The sequence below is a fragment of the Bubalus kerabau genome, chromosome X (genome assembly GCF_029407905.1).
Source record: "Bubalus kerabau isolate K-KA32 ecotype Philippines breed swamp buffalo chromosome X, PCC_UOA_SB_1v2, whole genome shotgun sequence".
In the NCBI taxonomy this organism is placed as follows: Eukaryota; Metazoa; Chordata; class Mammalia; order Artiodactyla; family Bovidae; genus Bubalus; species Bubalus kerabau.
This window is the reverse complement of record NC_073647.1, coordinates 101,795,695-101,817,935: the sequence shown is the minus strand read 5'-3', so window position 1 is coordinate 101,817,935 and position 22,241 is coordinate 101,795,695. Positions and strand designations below refer to the sequence as shown.

Here is a 22,241-nt window from a genome sequence, read left to right as displayed (position 1 = left end):
GTCATCTGAGAATAAAGTAACAGTTCGTCCTTTCTAATAAGGATGCCTTTTATTTCTTTTTCTTGCCTTAATTCACTGACTAGAAATTCCAGTATAGTGTTGAATTCTTACTCTCTGTAGTGAGTACAGATACTCTTGTCTTATTCCTGATCGTAGAGGTTAAACATGAAGTCTTTCACTATTAAATATGATGTTAGCTGTAGGTTTTGCATACATGTCCTTTATCAGGTTCAGAAAGTTCCCTTCTATCCTTAGTTTGCAAAGCATTATCAGGAGTAAATATTGAAGTTTGTCAAATGCTTTTCATGTATCTTTGTGATACAGCAAATCACATTTTTTTTTGAATGTTAACTCAATCTTGCACTTCTGGAATAAATCTCACTTGGCCATTGTTTGTTTGACATTGATGAAATGTTTGTGTGCCCCCAAATTCATTTGTTGAAGGCTTAGCCCACAGTGATTTGGTATTCAGAGGTGGAGTCTTTGGGAGAAAACTAGGTTTAGATTAGGCCAGAAGGGTGGCCTCATGAGGGGATTAGTACCCTTATAAGAGAAAGAGATGTCTTTCTCCATGAGTAGGCACCAAGGAAAGGCCATGTGACTACACAGTGAGAAAGCAGTTGTCTACAAGCCAGGAAATGGGCCCTCATTCAGTTCAGTTCAGTCGCTCAGTCGTGTCTGACTCTTTGTGACCCCATGAATCGCAGCATGCCAGGCCTCCCTGTCCATCACCAACTCCCGGAGTTCACTCAGATTCACGTCCATCGAGTCAGTGATGCCATCCAGCCATCTCATCCTCTGTCGTCCCCTTCCCCTCCTGCCCCAGTCCCTCCCAGCATCAGAGTCTTTTCCAATGAGTCAACTTTTCACATGAGGTGGCCAAAGTACTGGAGTTTCAGCTTCAGCATCATTCCCTCCAAAGAAATCCCAGGGCTGATCTCCTTCAGAATGGACTGGTTGGATCTCCTTGCAGTCCAAGGGACTCTCAAGAATCTTCTCCAACACCACAGTTCAAAAGCATCAATTCTTCGGCGCTCAGCCTTCTTCACAGTCCAACTGTCACATCCATACATGACCACTGGAAAAACCATAGCCTTGACTAGACGGACCTTTGTTGGCAAAGTAATGTCTCTGCTTTTCAATATGCTATCTAGGTTGGTCATAACTTTCCTTCCAAGGAGTAAGCGTCTTTTAATTTCATGGCTGCAGTCACCATCTGCAGTGATTTTGGAGCCCCCAAAAATAAAGTCTGACACTGTTTCCACTGTTTCCCCATCTATTTCCCATGAAGTGATGGGACCAGATGCCATGATCTTCGTTTTCTGAATGTTGAGCTTTAAGCCAACTTTTTCACTCTCCTCTTCCACTTTCATCAAGAGGCTTTTTAGTTCCTCTCCACTTTCTGCCATAAGGGTGGTGTCATCTGCATATCTGAGGTTATTGATATTTTTCCCGGCAATCTTGATTCCAGCTTGTGCTTCTTCCAGCCCAGCGTTTCTCATGATGTACTCTGCATATAAGTTAAACAAGCAGGGTGACAATATACAGCCTTGACGTACTCCTTTTCCTATTTGGAACCAGTCTGTTTTTCCATGTCCAGTTCTAACTGTTGCTTCCTGACCTGCATACAGATTTCTCAAGAGGCAGGTCAGGTGGTCTGGTATTCCCATCTCTTTCAGAATTTTCCACAGTTGATTGTGATCCACACAGTCAAAGGCTTTGGCATAGTCAATAAAGCAGAAATAGATATTTTTCTGGAACTCTCTGGCTTTTTCCATGGTCCAGCGGATGTTGGCAATTTGATCTCTGGTTCCTCTGCCTTTTTTAAAACCAGCTTGAACATCTGGAAGTTCACGGTTCACGTATTGCTGAAGCCTGGCTTGGAGAATTTTGAGCACTACTTTATTAGCATGTGAGATGAGTGCAATTGTGCGGTAGTTTGAGCATTCTTTGGCATTGCCTTTCTTTGGGATTGGAATGAAAACTGACCTTTTCCAGTCCCGTGGCCACTGCTGAGTTTTCCAAATTTGCTGGCATATTGAGTGCAGCACTTTCACAGCATCATCTTTCAGGATTTGAAAGAGCTCAACTGAAATTCCATCACCTCCACCAGCTTTGTTCGTAGTGATGCTTTCTAAGGCCCACTTTACTTCACATTCCAGGATGTCTGGCTCTAGGTCAGTGATCACACCATCGTGATTATCTGGGTCGTGAAGATCTTTTTTGTACAGTTCTTCTGTGTATTCTTGCCACCTCTTCTTAATATCTTCTGCTTCTGTTAGGTCCATACCATTTCTGTCCTTTATCGAGCCCATCTTTGCATGAAATGTTCCCTTGGTATCTCTCATTTTCTTGAAGAGATCTCTAGTCTTTGCCATTCTGTTGTTTCCCTCTATTTATTTGCATTGATTGCTGAGGAAGGCTTTCTTATCTCTTCTTGCTATTCTTTGGAACTCTGCATTCAGATGCTTATATCTTTCCTTTTCTCCTTTGCTTTTCGCTTCTCTTCTTTTCACAGCTATTTGTAAGGCCTCCTCAGACAGCCATTTTGCTTTTTTGCATTTCTTTTCCATGGGGATGGTCTTGATCCCTGTCTCCTGTACAATGTCACGAACCTCATTCCATAGTTCATCAGGCACTCTGTCTATCAGATCTAGGCCCTTTAATCTGTTTCTCACTTCCACTGTATAATCATAAGGGATTTGATTTAGGTCATACCTGAATGGTCTAGTGGTTTTCCCTTCTTTCTTCAATTTAAATCTGAATTTGGTAATAAGGAGTTCATGATCTGAGCCACAGTCAGCTCCCTGTCTTGTTTTTGCTGACTGTATAGAGCTTCTCCATCTTTGGCTGCAAAGAACATAATCAGTCTGATTTCAGTATTGACCATCTGGTGATGTCTATGTGTAGAGTCTTCTCTTGTGTTGTTGGAAGAGGGTGTTTGCTATGACCAGTGCATTTTCTTGGCAAAATTCTATTAGTCTTTGCCCTGCTTCATTCCGTATTCCAAGGCCAAATTTGCCTGTTACTCCAGTTGTTTCTTTCTTTTTTTTTAAATTTTATTTTTAAACTTTACAAAATTGTATTAGTTTTGCCAAATATCAAAATGAATCTTGACTTCCTACTTTTGCATTCCAGTCCCCTATAATGAAAATGACATCTTCTTTGGATGTTAGTTCTAAAAGGTCTTTGTAGGTCTTCATAGAACCGTTCAACTTCAGCTTCTTCAGTGTTACTGGTTGGGGCATAGACTTGGATTACCAGACAAGAATCTGATGGCAGCTTGATCATAAACTTTCCAGCTTCCAGACCATGAGAAATAAATTCCTGTTTAAGCCACCCAGTCTATAGTCTACAGGTTTTTTTGTTATAGTAGCCCAAGTGGACCAAGATAGTCATGATATAATATCCTTTTGACACATTGTTGGAATTCAATTTTCTAATGTTTAAAGAACTTTTTTGCATATACTTTAAATAAAGGATGTTGACCTGCATTATTTTGTTTGTTTTGTGTTGTTTTGGCCATGCCACACTATTTGTGGGATCTTAGCTCCCTGGCCAGTGATTGAACTTGGGTCTATGGCAGTAAGAGTGCTGAGTCCTAACTACTGGACTGCCAGGGAACTCTTCATCTGTAGTTTTCTTATGTCTTTGTTTTCTGTATTAGGTTAATGCTGGCTCATAGAATGAGTTGAGAACTATTCTCTTGTATTAAAAATTTTTGGAAGAGTTGTGTAGAATTGATATTATTTGTTCCTTAAATGTTTGTTAGAATTTACCAGCAAAGTCTTTTGGGCCTGGAGTTTTCCTCATAAGCAAGTTTTTAACTGCAAATTCAATTTACTTAATAATAAAGGGCTTTTTAGTTTATCTATTTCTTCTTGAATATGCTTTAGTAGTTTGTGTCTTTTGTCTTCGTTGCTGAGTTTACTGGCATCAGATTGTTCATAATACTCCTTTATTAGTCTTTTAATATCTGGAGAATCTGTAGCAATGTCATTTCTCTCAATTCTAATATTAATAATTTGCCTTTTATTTTATTCTCATCAGTTTCATTAGAAGTTTATCACTTTATCTTGTCAAAGATTGAACTTTTGATTTCAATAATTTTCTCTATTCATTTTCTTTCCTATTTCACTGATTTCAGCTCTGATCTTTTATTTCTTCTACTTTGGATTTAATTTCCTCTTTTTAGAATTTCTTAAGGTAGAAGGTGAGGTCGCTGATTTGAGACCCTCCTTTTCTAATATAGGCATTTGGCACTATGTATAGAACTTCTCCAAGGCACTGCTTTAGCACCATCCCACAAATTGTATGTTTTTTTTTTTCATTCAGTTCAAAATACTTTCTGATTTCCTTTTTCAGTTCTCCTTTGGCTCATGTGTTATTTAGAGGTGTGTTTAGTTTCCAATACTTAGATTTTCCAGAGATGTTTCCATTATTGATTTTTAGCTTTATTCTATTGTGGTCAGAGAAAACATACTTTGTTTTTGAATCGTTTTAAATTTATTAAGACTTGTTTAATGGCCCAGAATATGGTCCATCTTGGTGAATGTTCCACTTGCATTTGAAAAAAAAATGTATATTTTCCTACTGTGGGGTGGAGTGGAATCAATTAAAACTAGGTAGTTGATAGTTTTGTTCAAATCTTCTATGTCCTGTTTTTGTGTACTTGTTCTATTAATTAGACATAAACTGTAATTGCAGGCTTGTTCACTTCTCCCTGAAGTTCAAATTGCTTTCCCTTAATGTATTCTGAAGTTATGTTATTAGATGCATAAACATTTAAGGTTTTTATGGCCTCTTGATGAATTTGCCCTCATGTGATACTAATATAGCCACTCCAGCTTTCTTTTGGTTAGTGTGAACATGGTATCCTTTTCCATCTTCTTACTTTTAACTTATTCATGTCTTTATACTTAAAAGTGTTTCTTGTGGGCAGTATAGAGTTGCATTCTTTAATCCTCAAACTCTGCTCAGATCCCTGGGACCTTCAAGAACTCTCTTAATTCTCCAGGCTACCCATCTCCTTATAGGAGGCTGTGATAATTTAGAGCATCATTCCTCATAATGAGAGCCCCGCCTGCCTTCTATCACTTCCCTGCCCTGTGCCCCCCCAGGAATAGCAGTGAATTGTTTCCACTGCCCCAGGACAGTTTTTCAGACAACATGGACATCCAAACCTATGGCAAGTCCTTAGGCAGTGCCAGATCCAGCCACACTGGATCAAGCAGGCCCATGGAAGATTACCCAAGGCTACTTAAGAAGTACCAAAGGCTACCTTGGAAAAAGTAAGTGTGGGGGAGAAGGAAATAGAAAACTAATTTCTAAGAGGAAGGATTTTACTGACTGAAAAAAAAAAACCCACATGTATTTTTTACATTTCCAGAAAGTGTTTCAACTAAGATTGAAAAAACAAGACCAACCTAGAGTGGTCAGCTGCAGGCCAGGTGGGCCCTTTGGTGAGGAGGAATGTGCTCCTAAAGGATAAGAAGCACTTGCTCTCTGTCTAGTGTATTAGTTTCCTATTTCTGTTGTCAATAAATTACCACAAATTTAGCAGTTTAAAACAGCACAAATTTATTCTCTTATAGTTCTGGAAGTCAGAAGTCTAAAATCATGGTGTAGACAGGGCTGGGTGCCTTATGGAGACCTCAGGGGAGAATTCATTTCCTTTCCTTCTTCAGTTTGTAGAGGTCACCTGCATTCCTTGGCTCATGGCCCTTCTTAGCATCACTCCAACCTCTTGCTTCCATTATTCACACTCCTCCTTCTACTAATGCTAATTCCCTTTGCCTCCCTCTTAAAAGTACCCTTATGATTATACTGGTTGGGTTCACCTGGACAACCAAGGATAATTTCCACATTTCAGGTCCGTAACCTTAATCACACCAGCAAAATCCTTTCCAGCTTCCCAGGTAGCACTAGTGGTAAAGAATCTGCCTGCCAATGCAGGAGACTTGTAAGAGATGTGGGTTCGATCCCTGGGTCAGGAAGATTGCCTAGAGGAGGGCATGGCAACCCACTCCAGTATTCTTGCCTGAAGAATCCCACGGACAGAGGAGCCTGGTGAGCTATAGTCCATAGAGTTGCAAAGAGTCAGACACGACTGAAGCGACTTAGCATGCCTGCAGAGTACTTTTTATCATGCAAGGTAACACATTCAGATTCCAGGGATTAGAAGGTGGACATCTTTAGGGGGCCATTATTTAGCCAATTACAGGTTAGACTAGCTATGGAGAAGTCAAGTTCACTAGGTCCTAGCTCTGGCATGAGGCCTGTCGAGTCCAGATTTGTGTGAATTATCTTGTTCTTTGAATGTGAGCCTCTGAACTGTTTGCCTTTGTGTTAGATGACTAGTCCAATCATCTGTCCATATGGCAAGAATCAAGTGGTACAGAATTCATGAGTAACCCCCTCTCAGGTTGCTTTCTTCAGGGAGAAGCTGAGTAGAAACTTGCTATAGCAAGTGTTGGGAAGCGCAGTGCAAAATAGCCTTGAAGGAGAAGGTCCTTGGGAAAATGGCGGAGGGGCCAGAAGTACCCAGGCTTTGAGTACTGATAGCTGAAAAACATCTCCTGCCTCGAGCTGAAAAACGTGCTCAGCGCCAAGATTTAATAATCAAATATTAAGGATGTTGCTTGAGAAAATGGGTCATGGGATAAACACATGGGTCATTTAGAACGCACTGTCCTTGAAATATCTTTTACTGATTATGTCTTAACCCTGTACATGCTCTGCTGGTTGTATACTCTAAGCTCTTTGTTTCTGCTTCTATAAAAAGGCTCGACTGCAGAAATAAACTTGTCAGTCCTTGCAAGAGACTGTCTGAGTGTTGTTCTTTCAGGTTTGTCATTTTCAAGTCCCGGGGAGAAAATCCCTGACAGCAAGTACAGCTTAATCAGCCCAATTCCATCTTTTTAGTTTGTTTATAACCTGACAATCAGTTAAAATAAAATGAAACTGAGAAGATAGAGTGGGACGAATAGTCAGGGGAAGAGAAATTAATGCTTGGGAGTGTCCAGGACTTGAGGTTGGAATGCTCACACCCAAACTCACTTGAACAAGATGAAAAATGATGGATGTTTTGTTTATTAAGATAATGTATTCAGGGAGTGTCAAGGCAAAGAACTCATCAGTGACTGGACAAGGTAGAAGGTACCAGTCTGGGGTGTGACAACCCCCTTCATATTGGCTCACTTCAAAGATAACTATCCTCATGGTAGGTCATGCAATTCATTCCAATCCATGAAGTAAAATGAACTGAATTCACAGAAGCCTCCCTCAAAAGTGGTGAACTGAGTATTACAGAGCTCCATGTGTAGGAGCCTGGCTTGGAGAATTTTGAGCATTACTTTACTAGTGTGTGAGATGAGTGCAATTGTGCGGTAGTTCGAGCATTCTTTGGCATTGCCTTTCTTTGGGATTGGGATGAAAACTGACCTTTTCCAGTCCTGTGGCCAATGCTGAGTTTTCCAAATTTGCTGGCATATTGAGTGCAGCACTTTCACAGCATCATCTTTCAGGATTTGAAAGAGCTCCACTGGAATTCCATCACCTCCACTAGCTTTGTTCATAGTGATGCTTTCTAAGGCCCACTTTACTTCACATTCCAGGATGTCTGGCTCTAGGTCAGTGATCACACCGTGATTATCTGGGTCGTGAAGATCTTTTTTGTACAGTTCTTCTGTGTATTCTTGCCACCTCTTCTTAATATCTTCTGCTTCTGTTAGGTCCATACCATTTCTGTCCTTTATCGAGCCCATCTTTGCATGAAATGTTCCCTTGGTATCTCTCATTTTCTTGAAGAGATCTCTAGTCTTTCCCATTCTGTTGTTTTCCTCTATTTCTTTGCATTGATTGCTGAGGAAGGCTTATCTCTTCTTGCTATTATTTGGAACTCTGCATTCAGATGCTTATATCTTTCCTTTTCTCCTTTGCTTTTCACTTCTCTTCTTTTCACAGCTATTTGTAAGGCCTCCCCAGACAGCCATTTTGCTTTTTTGCTTTTCCATGGGGATGGTCTTGATCCCTGTCTCCTGTACAATGTCACGAACCTCATTCCATAGTTTATCAGGCACTCTATCAGATCTAGTCCCTTAAATCTATTTCTCACTTCCACTGTATAATCATAAGGAATCTGATTTAGGTCATACCTGAATGGTCTAGTGGTTTTCCCTACTTCAGCAATACATGAACCGTGAACTTCCAGATGTTCAAGTTGGTTTTAAAAAAGGCAGAGGAACCAGAGATCAAATTGCCAACATCCACTGGATCATGGAAAAAGCAAGAGAGTTCCAGAAAAACATTTATTTCTGCTTTATTGACTATGCCAAAGCCTTTGACTGTGTGGTTCACAATAAACGGTGGAAAATTCTGAAAGAGATGGGAATACCAGACCACCTGACCTTCCTCTTGAGAAATCTGTATGCAGGACAGGAAGCAACAGTTAGAACTGGACATGGAACAACAGACTGGTTCCAAAGAGTTTAGCAGTACATCAAGGCTGTATATTGTCACCCTGCTTATTTAACTTATATGCAGAGTACATCATGAGAAACGCTGGGCTGGAAGAAGCACAAGCTGGAATCAAGATTGCCGGGAGAAATATCAATAACCTCAGATATGCAGATGACACCACCCTTACGGCAGAAAGTGGAGAGGAACTAAAAAGCCTCCTGATGAAAGTGGAAGAGGAGAGTGAAAATGTTGGCTTAAAGCTCAACATTCAGAAAATGAAGATCATGGCATCTGGTCCCATCACTTCATGGCAGATAGATGGGGAAACAGGGGAAACCGTGTCAGACTTTATTTTTTGGGGCTCCAAAATCACTGCAGATGGTGACTGCAGCCATGAAATTAAAAGACGCTTACTCCTTGGAAGGAAAGTTATGACCAACCTAGATAGCATATTGAAAAGCAGAGACATTACTTTGCCAACAAAGGTCCGTCTAGTCAAGGCTATGGTTTTTCCAGTGGTCATGTATGGATGTGAGAGTTGGACTGTGAAGAAAGCTGAGCGCCAAAGAATTGATGCTTTTGAACTGTGGTGTTGGAGAAGACTCTTGAGAGTCCCTTGGACTGCAAGGAGATCCAACCAGTCCATTCTGAAGGAGATCAGCCCTGGGATTTCTTTGGAAGTAATGATGCTGAAGCTGAAACTCCAGTACTTTGGCCACCTCATGTGAAGAGTTGACTCATTGGAAAAGACTCTGATGCTGGGAGGGATTGGGGGCAAGAGGAGTAGGGGACGACAGAGGATGAGATGGCTTGATGGCATCACTGACTCGATGGACGTGAGTCTGAGTGAACTCCGGGAGTTGGTGATGGAGAGGGAGGCCTGGCGTGCTGCGATTCATGGGGTTGCAAAGAGTCGGACATGACTGAGTGACTGAACTGAACTGATGTGTAGGAGAGACAGTCTCAGGGCAGGCCTTTATTAAAAGTTATAAAAAAATCAATATGTAATGGATGCTTTTCATAAAACTTGAAAAATGTGAATTAAGGTCGTGAAAATCTAATGAATATTTGTTATAAATAAGATACATTTTTAAAAATGTTACATGATAATTATTCAGTGGTGAATTAGGTTTTAATCCTATCATGTATTTTTCTTCCATTCTTAAGGGTCAGCATGCATGCTGAGGACTGTAAAGTCCTGGGGGAAAAGCCCCAGGACTGTATATCCTCTGGTTTATTCTGTGAATTTGAAAGTTTCTTCAACATAAAAACAAAGGTTCATCTCTTATTAGAAATACAGTCATCAGCATAAACCCAAAGCTTTTGCTGGCTAAAAGAGTGGTATTCGTAGTTTTGGTACCACAACATTTTACCTAGAAATTTACTGAATCAAAAGAGTTATCTATGAATGTGGTGTTGGGGAAAATGCAGGGGGGGGGGGAGGAGAGGAAATGAGAAGAAGGGGGAGAGAAACTATAAAAGATAGTTATCTTTTAACTATATTCACTAATGATTTACCCAGTGACCTTTACCAAATACATTTTGCAAACATAATGAAAATGTTTATAATTCCCTCAAAATCCCCATGACACTATATAACCTTTATTACATTAATATACTCACATGACTCCAAATAGAATGAATATTGTAAAGAATGTGTATCTAAAAGTGAGGCTTGATCTAAGCCCTCTGAGCTTTGTGACTTTAGATAGGATCCATTTTCCTAGTGATTTCTGTTGACCCTATGGTTCCATCTTATCAGCCCAATGAAACTGTGATTTCCAGGTAGAGTCCAATTCCCCAGAGTTCTCTTTGGTCCATGGTATTGACACGAATCATGAATTTGTGCTTCTAAACATTCAATCGCTCCTTCTTCTTCCTTTCCCCTTACCATCTGTTTTAATGAATAAGATTTTTTTTATATAAAAGGCACCTATGTAAGTTTTTTGAAAACCCAGATGCCCAAAAAACTACCACACTGACAGCAGTTAGCAGTTTTCATAATTTAATGAAAAAGTATTGGTAAAAAGGTGACATTTGAAAAAAGACAGTTTGTCTTTGAAAACTGGACTATATAAGACAAAATGAAAAAGATTTAACAAGAAGGTTAAGAGGTAATACTTCAAACAACAGCAAAATGTAGCAAATACATTTTGGGGCAGTTGAAATGTATACAGCTGAAGGCTCCTTCATTTATTTAGGAAAATTCTGTAAAAATATTACAACTATATTTCCCTGACTGAAATTATTTTTGTCAATACTATCCCAATGGCATTACATATATGGAATTTGGCTGAAGCACTTTTTTCAATGTTTGCTTTTCTTCCCACTCACTCAGAATTGAAAGGCATGAAAGGACACAGGTTACTGTACTGGCCTTTAACAGAGGAGTTTATAACATAGCTCCACTAGAATGGCATTACCATGAAGGTGTCAAATTATTATCTAACCCAGGAAATGCAAAGAACAAGTACAGAAACCTAGTGCATAAATTGGAGAAATTCTCTTCCTCATTTGGATAATCCATAGCCTTTTCCTTTGTATTCAAATGAAATACAGGACACTGATCACACATGCTATGGTATGTTCACACATATACACAGGCACAAAAGAAACATTTTGAAGGTGTAGCCAAAGGAGAGGCAAAATACAGAAATTTTCAGAAAAGGAGGAAGAAATAAAACCAAAGACGGCTACAGAAACAAAAGTGGGACAGAGGTTTTGAAAACTACTGAGTTTCCCATATTTATGGAGAGAAGGGCCCCTGCCTTTACTGCAGCTGGGATATTTCACCAGGAAGCAACTTTAAAAATCTAAAATGGCCTCATCGTCTGAAAAGTCTCACTACATGTTCCCAAAATAGAAGAAAGAGAACATTAATTTAAGGCTAAGAAAAGTGAGCAGAGAATTATATATAGTTGGCTTCACATTTTAAAAACTGTAACATTTTCCTCTTCTTTAAATGGGAAGCAGGTATGTTTTATCCTCCACAAACCTAACTATTCTCTTCTTCCCCAGAATTAATCAAGGCTGATAGTTTGGGAACAGAGTATGAGCAACTTCTGAAAAACAGCTCCAGCCTTTTTGTTTTGGAAATTGCCTTGAACTCACAGTTGGTACAAAGCTAAATTATATCCATGTGTTTTTAAACACATGCTTTCAAATTCTGTTTGACAATAAAAATCTGTTTCAAAATTAAAGCAGATAAGAATATTTAACTTCTCTGCACTTTATTATCTTTTAATTATACCTCAATAAAATTTTTATAAACATTAAAGCAGGCATACAAAAACTATCAGCCAAACTTATTTAAGCCAAACTTATTTGAAAACAGTTAACACAAAAACCCTGACCTGATACAAATCCCTCAGAAATGTTCTCACTTTGGGAAAGGCTCTGGGATCCTTCACAAGCGCCTAAACTGAGAGAATCAGAGCATTTTCCTTGGAAGTAGTACTTTTGTAAACACTATCCACAAGTTAGCTTTTTATGCTTGTTAGCTGGGTGAAATAGTTACGAGTGTGTCCCCAACAAGCAAGTCTAGGAACAGGCACTGAACACTTATAAGCATTAGGTGTATTGACTTGGTAAGTTAAGATACTGTGAAAGGAACTCAACCTTGTGCAGAGCCAAGGAAGAGGGTAGTGAATTTGACAGTATCTGAAATATTGGTCCCTGGTCTCTCCCTGAAGAGTGTTTCCAGGTACCAGTGGAGTTAGAAACTTCCTACAGACACCAGGTCTGGGAGTCACATGCTGTAGCTTCGAAAGATAAGTAGTTTTAGTGTCTGATAATCATGGTCTCTTGCAAATCCATTAACAATGCATGGACTCTTAATATGTATGTATATCAATGTGTTAATATAATTGGAATGCTGCCCCAAAGTATTTATGGAGCAAATTACTCTGGTCCCAGCTGTTCTCACTAGCTTCTGGCAAAAAAAAACACAACCACCCAAACTTTTGGACAGTATGTAATCCCTATAATGTGCTTGTAAAAACTAGACTCGATACCAGTTCAAAAACTGCAAGCCAATTTAGTGTGGAAAAATTTATTCCATTTTATTAGTATTTCTCCCAACATATACTAGAGTCATTTTGGTGTATGAGTTTTCCCCAATATATGAGGCAAAGGCAAAGATGGAGGTTTTCTTGGAATTTCTAATCACCTCTGCATTGAACTGTGGGAAAGAGGATATGTCTTGCTTTTACCATGGCAATCTCGTTTGGAATCATGGGGAGGGTTTTCCCCATCAGAACTCTCTTTCTTTACCCTGACTTTTTCATCATTACCATCACTTTCTGCTTCTGAATCACTCAGCTCCACATCTGGGCAATACCCATCATTCTCCTGATACGGAGCTCTCCCTGCAGACCGCCTAACAAGCTGCTTGCCCCAGAGCTGCTCTTTGGGGTTAATATTCTTGGCTGCCTTCACACAGTGCTGGAGGTTCTCTGTGATCTTCACCCACTTATTGGTGGCCTCCTTAAAGGACCTGCTAGTGTGCTCCACAGTAGATTTTCTAAGGCTGCCCTGACTACCCAAGTGGGAGCTGAGCATGGGCTCCTGGTCAGAGAACATCTCACCTGAGCTGTCTTTTTGGGTGACATCCCCAGACCAGGTACCCTCTAGGCCATTGGATTTGGCAAACTTGGGGTTAGGTTGATTTTTCCCATTCCCAATGGAAGACTGTCCATGCAGGGCAGCCTGAAGGACCAGAGGCTTTCCCAGAGACTGCCCATGATAGAACTTAGGGGATGGAGGTTTGCAAGCAGGACTGGGATCCTCTGCTTCACTTCTATCATCACTGGGATTGGTCAGTAAACAGTCAGTCTGGCTCTCTTGTGGATGCTTTGGGTATGACTTCATTCTCATTTCCAGTGAATCTTGAGCCACCTGCATGCTCCTCATATTACAAGCAGGGGAGCTGTCATCAGGATAGAGAGGTCCTTGATCAGGCTCTGTGGAGCTGTTACTGCCATCTTCTGTGGCTGATTTGGGCATTTTTAACTTTAAGGTAATTCTTGGTGGTGGGTAAAACAATGAATTTTCTAGTGCATTTGTCACAGGAAGTCCTGAGATTAAAAAAAGAAAGGTTCATTTTAACAACCAATCTAAATAACAGCATCTGTTTTCATGCAAATGGAAATAACAAGAAAGTGGGGGCAGCAATACTCATAATTAGACAAAGTATACTTTAAAACAAAGTCTATAACAAAGACAAAGAAGGGCATTAAATAACGATAAAGGGAGGAATACAAAAGGAAGGTATTACACTTGTTACCACATATACCCAAATAGAGGAACAACAAATATAAACAGCCAATACTAACAGAGATGAAAGAGAAATTGACAATAATACAGTAATAGTAGGAGACTTTAATGCCCCACTTACATTAATGGACAGATCACCCAGAAAGAGCATTAACAAGTAATGGTGATCTTAAATGACACAATAGACAAGTTGGACTTAACCAATATCTATAGGATATTACATCCCAAAACAGCAAAATACACATTCTTTTCAAGTGCACATGGGATGTTTTCCAGGATATATCATATGTGAAGCCACAAATCATTTCTTGGATTATAAGAATTAATGTTGTTAAAATGGCCATACTACATTTTTTACAGAATTACAATAAATAACCCTAAAATTCATATGGAACCACAAAAGACCCTGAACTGCCAAAGCAACCTTGAAATAAAAGAACAAAGCTTGACGTATCATGTGCCCAGACTTCAGACTATACTATAAAGCTACAGTAATCAAAACAGCATGGTACTGGTGCAAAAACAGACACACAGATTGATGGAACAGACTAAAGAGCTCAGAAATAAACCCACACACCTGTGGTCAGTTACACTTGCCTACAACAAAGGAGGCAAGAATATACAATGGAGAAAAGACAGTCTCTTTAACAAGTGGTGCTGGGAAAACTGGACAGCTTCATGTAAAACAGTGAGATTAGAACACTTCCTCACACCATTTATGAAAATAAACTCAAAATGGATTGAAGACCTAAAATGTTATACCTGAAACCATAAAATTCCTAGAAGAAAACAGAACACTTTTGACATAAATCACAGCAGTATTTTTTGGGGGGGATCTGTCTCATAAGACCAAAGAAATAAAAGCAAAAATAAACAAATGGGACCCAATTAAACCTAAAGGCTTTTGCATGCAAAGGAAACCACTGACAAAATGAAAAAAAAACCTACAGAATGGGAGAAAATTTTTGTAAATGGTACAACCAATGATGAGTTAATATCCAAAATACATAAAACAGTTCATACAACTTGATATTATAAAAATAAGCAACCCAATTAAAAAATTGGGGAGAAGACCTGAACATTTTTTGGAAGACATATAGATGGCCAACAGGCACATGAAAAGATGCTCAACATTGATAACTATTAGAGAAATGCAAATCAAAGCCAGAATGAGATATCACCTCACACCTGTCAAAATGGCTATCATCAAAAAGTTTGCAAATAATAAATGTTGGAGAGGATGTGGAGAAAAAGGAACACTTGTACACTGTTGGTGGGTGTGTAAATTGCTGCAGCCTCTATGGAAAACAGTAGGGAGGTTCCTCAAAAAGCTAAAATTAGAACTACCATAGGACCCAGCAATTCCACTCCTGGGTATATACCTGGAAAAAAACAAAAACACTATTTCGAAAAGGTATGTGCATCCTAATTTTCACAGCAGCACTATTTACAATAGCCAACATATGGAAGCAAATGAAAAGCCCATGAACAGAAGAATGGATGAAGAGGAGGTGATATATATATACACAATGGAATATTACTCAACCATAAAAAGAATGAAATTCTACCATGTGCAGCAACATGGATTAACCCAGAGAATATGCTAAGTGAAATACGTCAGCAGCAAAAGACAAATACTTTATGACATCACTTATATGTGGAATCTAAAAAATAATACAAATGATTATATATGCAAAACAAACAGACTCACAGATATAGAAAACAAACCAGTGGTTAGCAAAGGAGAGAGGGAAAAGGGGAGGGAAAAATTAGGGTATGGGATTGAGAGATACAAACTAGACCTTTAGGTCTATGTATAAAATAAACAACAAGGATGTATTGTATAGCACAGGGAATTATAGCCATTATCTTTTAGTAACTTTTAATGGAGTACAATCTGTAAAAATACTGAATTACTATGCTGTACATCTGAAACTAATATAATTTTGTAAAGCAACTATATTTCAATAAAAAAATAAACAAATAAAGGCATACATTCTTACAGCAGAGTTCATGTACCCACTCTTCCAAATACTGAACAAATACCTGTGTTTGATATGTGCATATAGCAGCTGAAGTTAGCTGAACTAGAGGTTAGGGTGGGGATTGCTACAGGTGGAAAACTTAGCACTGCCACTTTTTGCTGTGTGACTCCCAACCTCTTCACCTCTGTTCTCCTAGTCTGTAAAAATAATCACAAAGACTAGTGTGATGCCTCATACATCTTTTCTGCTCCTTCTATTTCTGAAAAGAATGTCACTAGCAATGGTTTAGAATAGGGTCTTCCTATTTGTGTGTCTGTACATGTGCATGAGTGGGTACCGCATAGCATTCAGAACTTGCCTGAATGTTCGGGCTTCCCTGGCGGCTCAGGTGATAAAGAATCTGCCTGCAATGTGGTAGACCTAGGTTTGATCCCTGGGTCAGGAAGATCCCCTGGAGAAGGGAATGGTACTCTGGTATTATTGCCTGGGAAATCCCATGGACAGAGGAGCCTGGCAGGCTACATACAGTCCATTGGGTTGCAAAGAGTCAGACATGACTGAGCCACCAACACTTTCCCTTTCTTTTACTCTGAACATAGACATTTCGGATCACACCCTCCAGTCTTCCTAAAGCAAGTCAAATACAAACTCATAAGAATGTAGTACAGGTTTTGGTGGTTTCCATATATTTTATGTCCTTAACTTAAAATAATTTCTTCACTATGAATGACCATCATGGAGGTGTGGGGCAGGTTTTGTAGTGGCAAGGCCCCCAGAAAAGAATCATGATGTTTCTGCCAATCATGATATTTCTACTGCTATAGGCTTGGCCTTGGGAGTACTGGCAATCAATTACCTGGTTATATCAACCCTATAATCATATTTAGGACAAGTCTTCCTCTCTCTATTACTCTGAGTGTTCTGAAATCAAAAGGGCACTAGTATCAAACAATTTATTTTTGTTATAAGGACTTGACCTTTGCCCATTACCATCTCACTGTAGCCGCACAAAGATGACATACAGAGAAGACAACTATTATGTGCCTCAATGGTTCCCTAAAGGTCTAAGCTGAGCACTCAGTCCCCACTTCTACCAGAGCCTGCCATCTGTTGCTGCCACAAGCAGTTATGGGGCTGGGTCCCACTAATCAGAAGTCACATGGTCTAGGGGCCAATTTCCTTGGCACCATGGAAGCTCTTCCTGCTGTCCTCTGGTTCTCCTTGTCTTGTCTATCATGGTACTCTTATGGCTGAGCAGCCCTGCTGTTTCCTCCTACACCATTCTGCCATGGCCTGTGATCCTCACAACTTTCCATAAGACTTTGACACCTACCTCACACCTTATTTCTGGGTGTCTCTCTTGCTCTATAGCTGGCCCTTGGCAGAAGCTGGATTCTGCACACATTGCCCAGTGACCCCTAGTTGCCCAGGCTCTCCCACTGACCTCTGTATTAAATGAGGCAAAGGGAGGTTACAAATATCTCTGAATATGACTGTCATCATTCCAGCCAAGCTCCTATGCTTAGAGTACTGTAATTATGTTCACTTGTTTCTCTCACCAAGTGGGCAGAGTTCTCTGAAGGAAGGAATTCTGTATTGCTCACTGCTCTGTCTTCTAGCTCAGCTCTTAGTTAATAGGAGGTGCTCAACAAACATCAGTGAATAAGTGAAAAGATAAGAACCCAGATCTCCTACTAAATTCTGGCTAAGGATTTGTTATTAATATAACAGATTGTTAGGATGAGTAACCCTGGAATTAAATGTTTTCCGGAAACTAGGATTAGATCGTATCCTACTGATTTCTAAATGAATCCAATGATTTTAGAATCATTTCATGGCTCCAACTAACAGCCTCTAATATCTGTCTGGGATGTAAGTTATCTGTCCTAGACCTGCAACTCCACCAACCCTACCCTGGGATTTCTTGCCTCATGAGTCAACAGTGAAATGGGCCATGTTACATCATGGTTGGACTAGAACAAATGAATTTAAAAGATTTTTAAGTGAAACAATTGATATAAAATTTATACAGCTTACCTGCAGCAATTTCCTCATTAGCCAGCTTGACTTGCAAACCAAAGATCTGTTCTTGTAATTTGTTGCATGACAGCTTTATTTTTTCTCGTCTGCTTATCATGTAGCACAGGTTTCGGACCTGTAAGCCCAACCCCCAACAAATAAGAGAGTTTTGTCATGTTACACAAACCTGACAACTGAACATTGTTTGGCTAAAATTAAGACAACTTAATTTTACGTCACATGGCGTGGGGGGGCTGAGGAGAGAAGACAGAACCTAAAAGCTGGATAAAGAGAGCCGCTACATAGGTATTCACATGGCACGGTCAATGGTAGGATCATGGTTCCCATATCAATCAGCAGCACAAGCAAAAGCTCCAAAGCTACCTTCTCAAGTCTACTCTTCCTTTGGCTTCATGGGCTTTGTATTTATCTGTGCAGTCAGGCTGGAGAACTGAATGATGACTTAACAGTTTAGCTTTCCCTTTAGATCCGTGAGTAAATGGTGGCAATGCTGGATCCAGTATTCTAATGAGTGCTGGACCAGCAGGATACAAGTCTGCTGGGAAGACTGGAAGTAGCTTTTTTTGCTCACACTTCCAGCTCAGTCAAGTTTCCATAGCTACAAGGGTGAAATCCTCACTCTCTCATGCTCTCCCATCTGGACAAGTTACTCAAACTTTCTGTGTCCCAGTTTATTCATCTGAAAATAGGGATAACTGTACCTTCTTCATATGCATGTCAGGATTATGAGTTAATATTTACAAAATGCTTAGAAGAGTGGTACCACACAGTAAGTGCTATATATGTGTGAGTTAAATTTTAAAAAGTGAGTAAAATCAACCCTGCATATTCACTGGAAGGACTGAAGCTGAACCTCCAATACCCTGGCCACCTGATATGAAGAACTGACTCCTGGAAAAGACCCTGATGCTGGGAAAGATTGAAGGCAGGAGGAGAAGGGGATAGCAGAGGACAAGATGTTTGGATGGTATCACTGACTGAAAGGACATGAGTTTGAGCAAACTCTGGGAGATGGTGAAGGACTGGGAAGCCTGGTGTGCTGCAGTCCATGGGGTCGCAAAGAGTCGGACATGACTGAGTGACTGAACAACAAAAAATCTATTAGTTCCTCTCCAAATTCTGGTAGCCGAGAAAAAAACAAGCTACCATTACACTTGATTATAAGATTCTCTAGGGTAAACACAGGACCTAACTTATCTTTAAATCCCTACAGTACCTAATTTAGTGAGTGTGTGTGTATGTGTGTGTGTGTGTGTGTATCTCATGAGTTACACTGAATTATCTGGCACAGAGGCTCTCAACCAGGAGTAATTTTTCACCCCTAGAGGGCATTTGGTAATTTGGGAACATTTTTGGTTATCACAACTGGGCATGTTGGGGGTTTGCTACTAGCATCTAGTGGGTAGAGGCCAGGGATGCTGCTAAACATTTTACAGTGTCCCCCACAATAAAGAACCATCCAGTCCCAAATGTCAATAGTACCAAGTTTAAGAAACTCTAATCTGGCACTTTCCTAAGCAAAATTCATTCTTTCTTCAGCCTGCAGTCTCATAAGTGTGTCAGTAAAATATAGCTGAGCCAATTTAGGTTCAACCGTGGAAAAAAAGTAAACCAAATGAAATATTTATTTCAAATTAAAGGTTCATAAAGCATCTAAGGGAGGATAGACTCTTCTATTCTCTGATGTGTCTAGCAGAATTTCAAATAAGCCCAACATTTGGGGCCACAATGAAATCAGAAGATAAGCAAGGGCACAGAAGCCTATACTACAAATATAAATGGGTTATTTTTTTTTTTAAATCTGGAAGTGTGGCCTCCATTCCTATGCAGACCAAGATGTATACACTAGGTCATAGTTGGTCACCTTACCCTCTCTAGGTCTTGCCGTAGGTGCATAAACATTCTCATGCGAGTGTGAATACTCTCTTCTCTTGGCTGTACCAGGACATTTTCTTCTTCCTCTTTTGGAGGAAATAATGGCTTATTGAAGTTACTCTTCCGCTTCAGCTTCCAGTAGTTATAGATGAAGTCCACAATTAGCATGGGCAGCCCCAGCTCTGTGGCCACATCTTCCACATTGACCATGGAATAGAACTCCTCCTCCAGCTCCCGAAGCTTCTGTGCCCGTAGACTGGTCTTCTCACTCTTGGCCTGGCTCTGCTCTGAAGCCCTGTGTAGGGGGTACTCGGACTCCCTGAGCTTTTGCCTGCTTTGGCTGTGCTTGAGGCAGTATGACTTGAACTTTACTTCATCCCCCTTATCTAGGATGGTCTTCATTTCTAGGCTGTGCTCAAAGGCACAGGTGACATGGAAGGCAGTGATGCAACTTTTTATTGAGCACTGTGGGGAGAAAAGATGTGTTAAGGCAGCAGGGCTGTGTGGGGAAGAGGAAGCTCTATATACCTGGGCCTAAACTGAGAGCTCATAGGAAGCAAAGGAAAGACAGGGAGAAAGTTGGTCTTAAACTGACTATGACGGACACCTTACAAGTAAGCCCAGAAATCTGCTCTTTTACAAAACAGTAAAAACAGAGGCAAAAAAAATTTTTTTTTCAAACTCTTCTTTAAATTTTAGCACAAGCGTTAAGTTTTTCTGAGAATTCTTCTTTGGCCCCTATAAAGAGTCATGCTGTATCTTTTCTGTGACCCCAATATCACCTCATCATATGCTTCTATAATGGTCCTTTTAAACTATACTTAGAGCATAACAAATGTAAAATTCCTGGCCATGGTTCTTAAAGACAGAAGCTGTGTCATTCATCTTTGCATTGTCATCAACTATTGAACTAGCAAGTGCTCAAGAAATGCTTCTGAACAAATGAAAGAAAAACAGAATCAATATTACTGCCAGAACAGCTACTGGTTCTAAAAAAGTCACAGGAACTCCAATATTTAAGTAACCTAACTTCTTGAAATTGGTCTTATAGAGCTGTGCTGTCCAACATGGTAGCTAAGGTAGCCAACTGGCTATCTTAAATTACATATAAAATAAAATTAAAATTACATACAATTAAAAATTCAATTCCTTAGTCACACTAGCCACATTTCAACCATACTGGACAGCACAAATTTCCATCACATCATAGAAAGTTCTACTGGACAGTATGGTTACAGACAACCTGGAATTAAGTTTACAATATTCTTCCATTCATAGATGTAACACATTTCTTAGGTATCACTATGGGACATGCACTGAGGATTCACAGGGAGGCAAACAGAACCTAGCCCATGACTGCTAGACTCTTGTGCTTCAGTTAGTTTCAATTACCATTTGTTATGGCTATGTTACGGTTTTCCTTCCAAGGATTTAACATGCACATGTATTTATATTTTTTTGCAAATAAAAGAAGGAAAGCAATGGAGGATTTGTTTCAAAAGATATAGTAGGAATTCCCATGATTAAAGCCAAGTCTCACATCTTTTGGAAACACGCATCTGGAGAGCAGACTGCTCAATTATCTATATGTTGGGTTTTTGATAACAAAACATAGAGAAGGACCTTGGATACGAATAAAGACTAAAAAAATGCAAAACCTGGTAGGCCTCCTTAAAGACTGAGAAATTCAACACTTGAGAGAATACTGGCAACACAAGAAAAGATATTCAACATCGCTCATTATTCGAGAAATGCAAAACAAAATAATAGTGAGTTATCACCTCATGCTGGTTAGAATGGCCATCATCAAAAAAATTTACAAACTATAAATGCTGGAGAGGATGCAGAGAAAAGGGAACTCTCTTGCACTGCTGATGAGAATGTAAATTGATAAAACCAGTAAGGAGAACAGTATGGAGATTTCTTTAAAAACTAGGAATAAAGCTACCATATAATTCAGTAACATATAACTCAGTAATCCCATTACTGGGCATGTACTTTGAAAAACTGTAATTCAAGACACATGTACCCCCAATATTCATTGCAGCACTATTTATAATAGCTAGGACATGGAAGCAACCTAGATGACCATCAACAGATAAATGGATAAAGAAGTTGTGGTACATATATACAGTGGAATATCTGCCATAAAAAATGAACAAATTTGAGTCAGTTGAAATGAGGTGGATAAACCTATAGCCTGTTATACAGAGTGAAGTCAGTCAGAAAGAGAAAAACAACTATCGTGTGTTAAGGCATATATATGGAATATAGAAAAATGGTACTGATGAATCTATCTGCAGGGAAGGACACAGACGTAGAGGACTGTCTTGTGGGCACAGCAAGGGAAGGAGAAGGTGCAAGGAATCGAGACAGTAGCATTGACATATATACACTACCATGTGTAAAATAGATACCTGACGAAAAGCTGCTATATAACACAGGGAGCCCAGCCCAGCACTCTGTGACGACCTAGAGGGGTAGGATGGGGGGCTGCGAGGAAGGCTCAAGAGTGAGGGGATATATATATATGTGTGTGCACACACACACACAATTATGGTTGATATGTTGTTGTATAGCAGAAACCAACACAACATAGTAAAGCAA

The 22,241-nt window shown here is 39.7% G+C and overlaps 1 protein-coding gene across 7 annotated transcripts in view; it reads right to left on the bottom strand.

The window, feature by feature from the left end:
• Positions 1-12,495: 12,495 nt before the first annotated feature.
• JADE3 (jade family PHD finger 3) overlaps positions 12,496-22,241 on the bottom strand; it is a 137,549-nt gene continuing 127,803 nt past the window's right edge. For all 7 annotated transcript variants that reach the window (XM_055565577.1, XM_055565578.1, XM_055565582.1 and 4 more), the window contains 3 exons: positions 19,629-20,099; positions 17,757-17,874; positions 12,496-13,535 (listed from right to left, as the gene is read on the bottom strand). In XM_055565577.1, coding sequence (XP_055421552.1) covers positions 12,625-13,535; positions 17,757-17,874; positions 19,629-20,099 — 1,500 coding nt within the window. In that variant the 3' untranslated portion in view covers positions 12,496-12,624. The remainder of the gene's footprint in view (positions 13,536-17,756; positions 17,875-19,628; positions 20,100-22,241) is intronic.